Source organism: Egretta garzetta, unplaced genomic scaffold (assembly GCF_000687185.1).
Source record: "Egretta garzetta isolate BGI_Z169 unplaced genomic scaffold, ASM68718v1 scaffold296, whole genome shotgun sequence".
NCBI classification, from domain to species: Eukaryota; Metazoa; Chordata; class Aves; order Pelecaniformes; family Ardeidae; genus Egretta; species Egretta garzetta.
The window spans coordinates 1,458,977-1,460,956 of record NW_009259988.1 but is presented as its reverse complement, the minus strand read 5'-3'; the positions used below and the strand labels follow the sequence as shown (position 1 = coordinate 1,460,956).

Sequence of the window (1,980 nt, the reverse complement as noted above, 5' to 3'; positions counted from 1 at the left end):
TTCCTGCTGGAGCCCACCGACAAGCGGTACCTCCTGGCTGCTGATGGCACCGAGGCAGCCAGCTGGATCCAGAAGCTGTGTGAGCTGGCCTTCCCGGTACGGACTGGGCAGGGATAACTGGGGTGTGGGAGACAGCAGGGGCCATGGGGGGGAATCCCGGGGGTTTTCTGCGATGGGGGAGGCTGGGGGGTTGCCGTGCTCTGCCGTCGCTCACCCGCTGCTCTTTCCTGGGCAGAGGAGCAGGGAGGAGCAGGCAGCAGGCAAGGGTGGCCAGCAGAGCTCGCTGGGCGACGACGACGAGTTCTCCATGGAGGAAAACTCCCTCTACAGCTCCCGGGGCAAAGGTAGGCACCAGGACGTGGGGAAGGTGCAGCGGAGCTGGGTTTGCCAGCACAGGAGGCAGCACATGTCCCCCAGCATCTCATCACCCCCCTTCCCAAGGCACCATGAGCGGTTTTGTGGCAGGGAGCAGCCTCCACCCTGGCTACGTGCAGGCGGCGTGGTGGAAGGTCTCCTCCTGAAATAGCCTCTTCCTGCTCTGCGGTTTGGCAGGGCTGGGTTTTGCTGTGCTATCAGCCTGCTCCCGTGCAGCCAGAGCCCTCGAGCCCTTATCATCCGGACACCGCTTCCCCACTGCCCCGGCTGCGGGGAGTGACGAGCCCCATGGCTCCTCTCTGTGGTGGGAGATGCAGCTCTGCTCTTGCAGCAAAGAGTTCTGCTCCTTGCATGTGTCAAATGCCACCCTCCTCTGTCCCCAGCCGGCTTGGAGCAGGCGTTCGAGGTGACGGTGAGGGCCACCGAGTCCTCTGAGCGCTGCCGGCTCTGGGGCCGGTGCATCTTGCGAGCTGGTGAGGAGGTGCTGGAGCTGCGGGATTTGCAGACCTTGGAGATCCTCTACAGCTGGCCCTACCGCTTCCTGCGGCGCTTTGGGCGGGATAAGGTATGTGGGATCTGGGAAGGGTGGGCTGGCGGTGGGCTGTGGCACAGGGGCCTGATCCTGTCCCTCCCCAGGTGACCTTCTCCTTTGAGGCTGGCCGGCGCTGCACATCGGGAGAAGGCAACTTTGAGTTTGAGACCAGGCAAGGCAACGAGATCTTCCAGGCGATCGAGTCGGCCATCAACCTGCATCGAGGCCGGGGGGCCGAGGAGCCGTCGCGGGGTGGCCCTGCGGATGATGCCTCCTGGCCACACGGCCATGCCAAGATACCCAGCTGGGCGCAGGGGCATGAGGAGTCCGGCGGCACCAAGTCCCTCTTGCTGGAGCCCAACTGGGAGGGGAAGGTGCCGAAAACCAAGCTGGCGATGACCCCCAGCAGCTGCCCTGGGACTGGGGAGCCGTCGGGCACCTTCCTGCCCTCCCGTGGTGCCGACAGCTCCTACGCTGAGCCCTGCAACTCCCTCCGCAGAGGAAACCCCCTGGTGCCGGAGAAGGGCTGGAGGCAGGATGCTCCGGCCAAGGCAGCCGCCGAATCCGATTACGCCATCCCCTTCGACACCATTGCCAAGACCTTCACGGCTCGCAAGTTCGGCAGCTTGGTCCGTTGCCCCGAGGAAGCCCCTGACCCCCTCTACGACAGCATCGGGGAGGCGAGGGAGCAAAGGGGCAAGCAGCCCCCGTTGCACCACACCACCCCCAAGCCCGACCACATCTACGATGAGCCCGAGGGTCTGTCCATCCACATCGTCTACGATGAGCCCGAGGAGGTGAAGGGGGAGGCGTGGAGGCTGCAGGCGGCCCCGGAGGAGCCCACCGGGCACGAATACCCCTACAACCCGCAGCGGGACGACTACGCCGTGCCCAAGAGACCCATCCCTCTCCGGAAGCCCTTCATGCTGCAGGGCAAGGAGTGGGTGGGGGACACTGAGTATGACAACGTGGCCCTCAAATTTGCAAAGAAGAGGAACCTGCAGTGAGCGGGACGGGGAAGGAGAGGAGGAGAGGACCCCCGCTCCCCGTCCCGCCGCTGAGCGCCCGGCCCG

The 1,980-nt window shown here is 65.3% G+C and overlaps 1 protein-coding gene across 1 annotated transcript in view; it reads left to right on the top strand.

Moving 5' to 3' along the window:
- DOK2 (docking protein 2) overlaps positions 1-1,974 on the top strand; it is a 2,404-nt gene extending 430 nt beyond the window's left edge. The window contains 4 exon segments of the mRNA XM_035896053.1: positions 1-96; positions 236-344; positions 759-940; positions 1,012-1,974. The exon segment at positions 1-96 is cut by the window's left edge and continues 101 nt beyond it. Of these exon segments, the coding sequence (XP_035751946.1) occupies positions 1-96; positions 236-344; positions 759-940; positions 1,012-1,914 (1,290 nt within the window). The 3' untranslated portion in view covers positions 1,915-1,974.
- Positions 1,975-1,980: the final 6 nt, after the last annotated feature.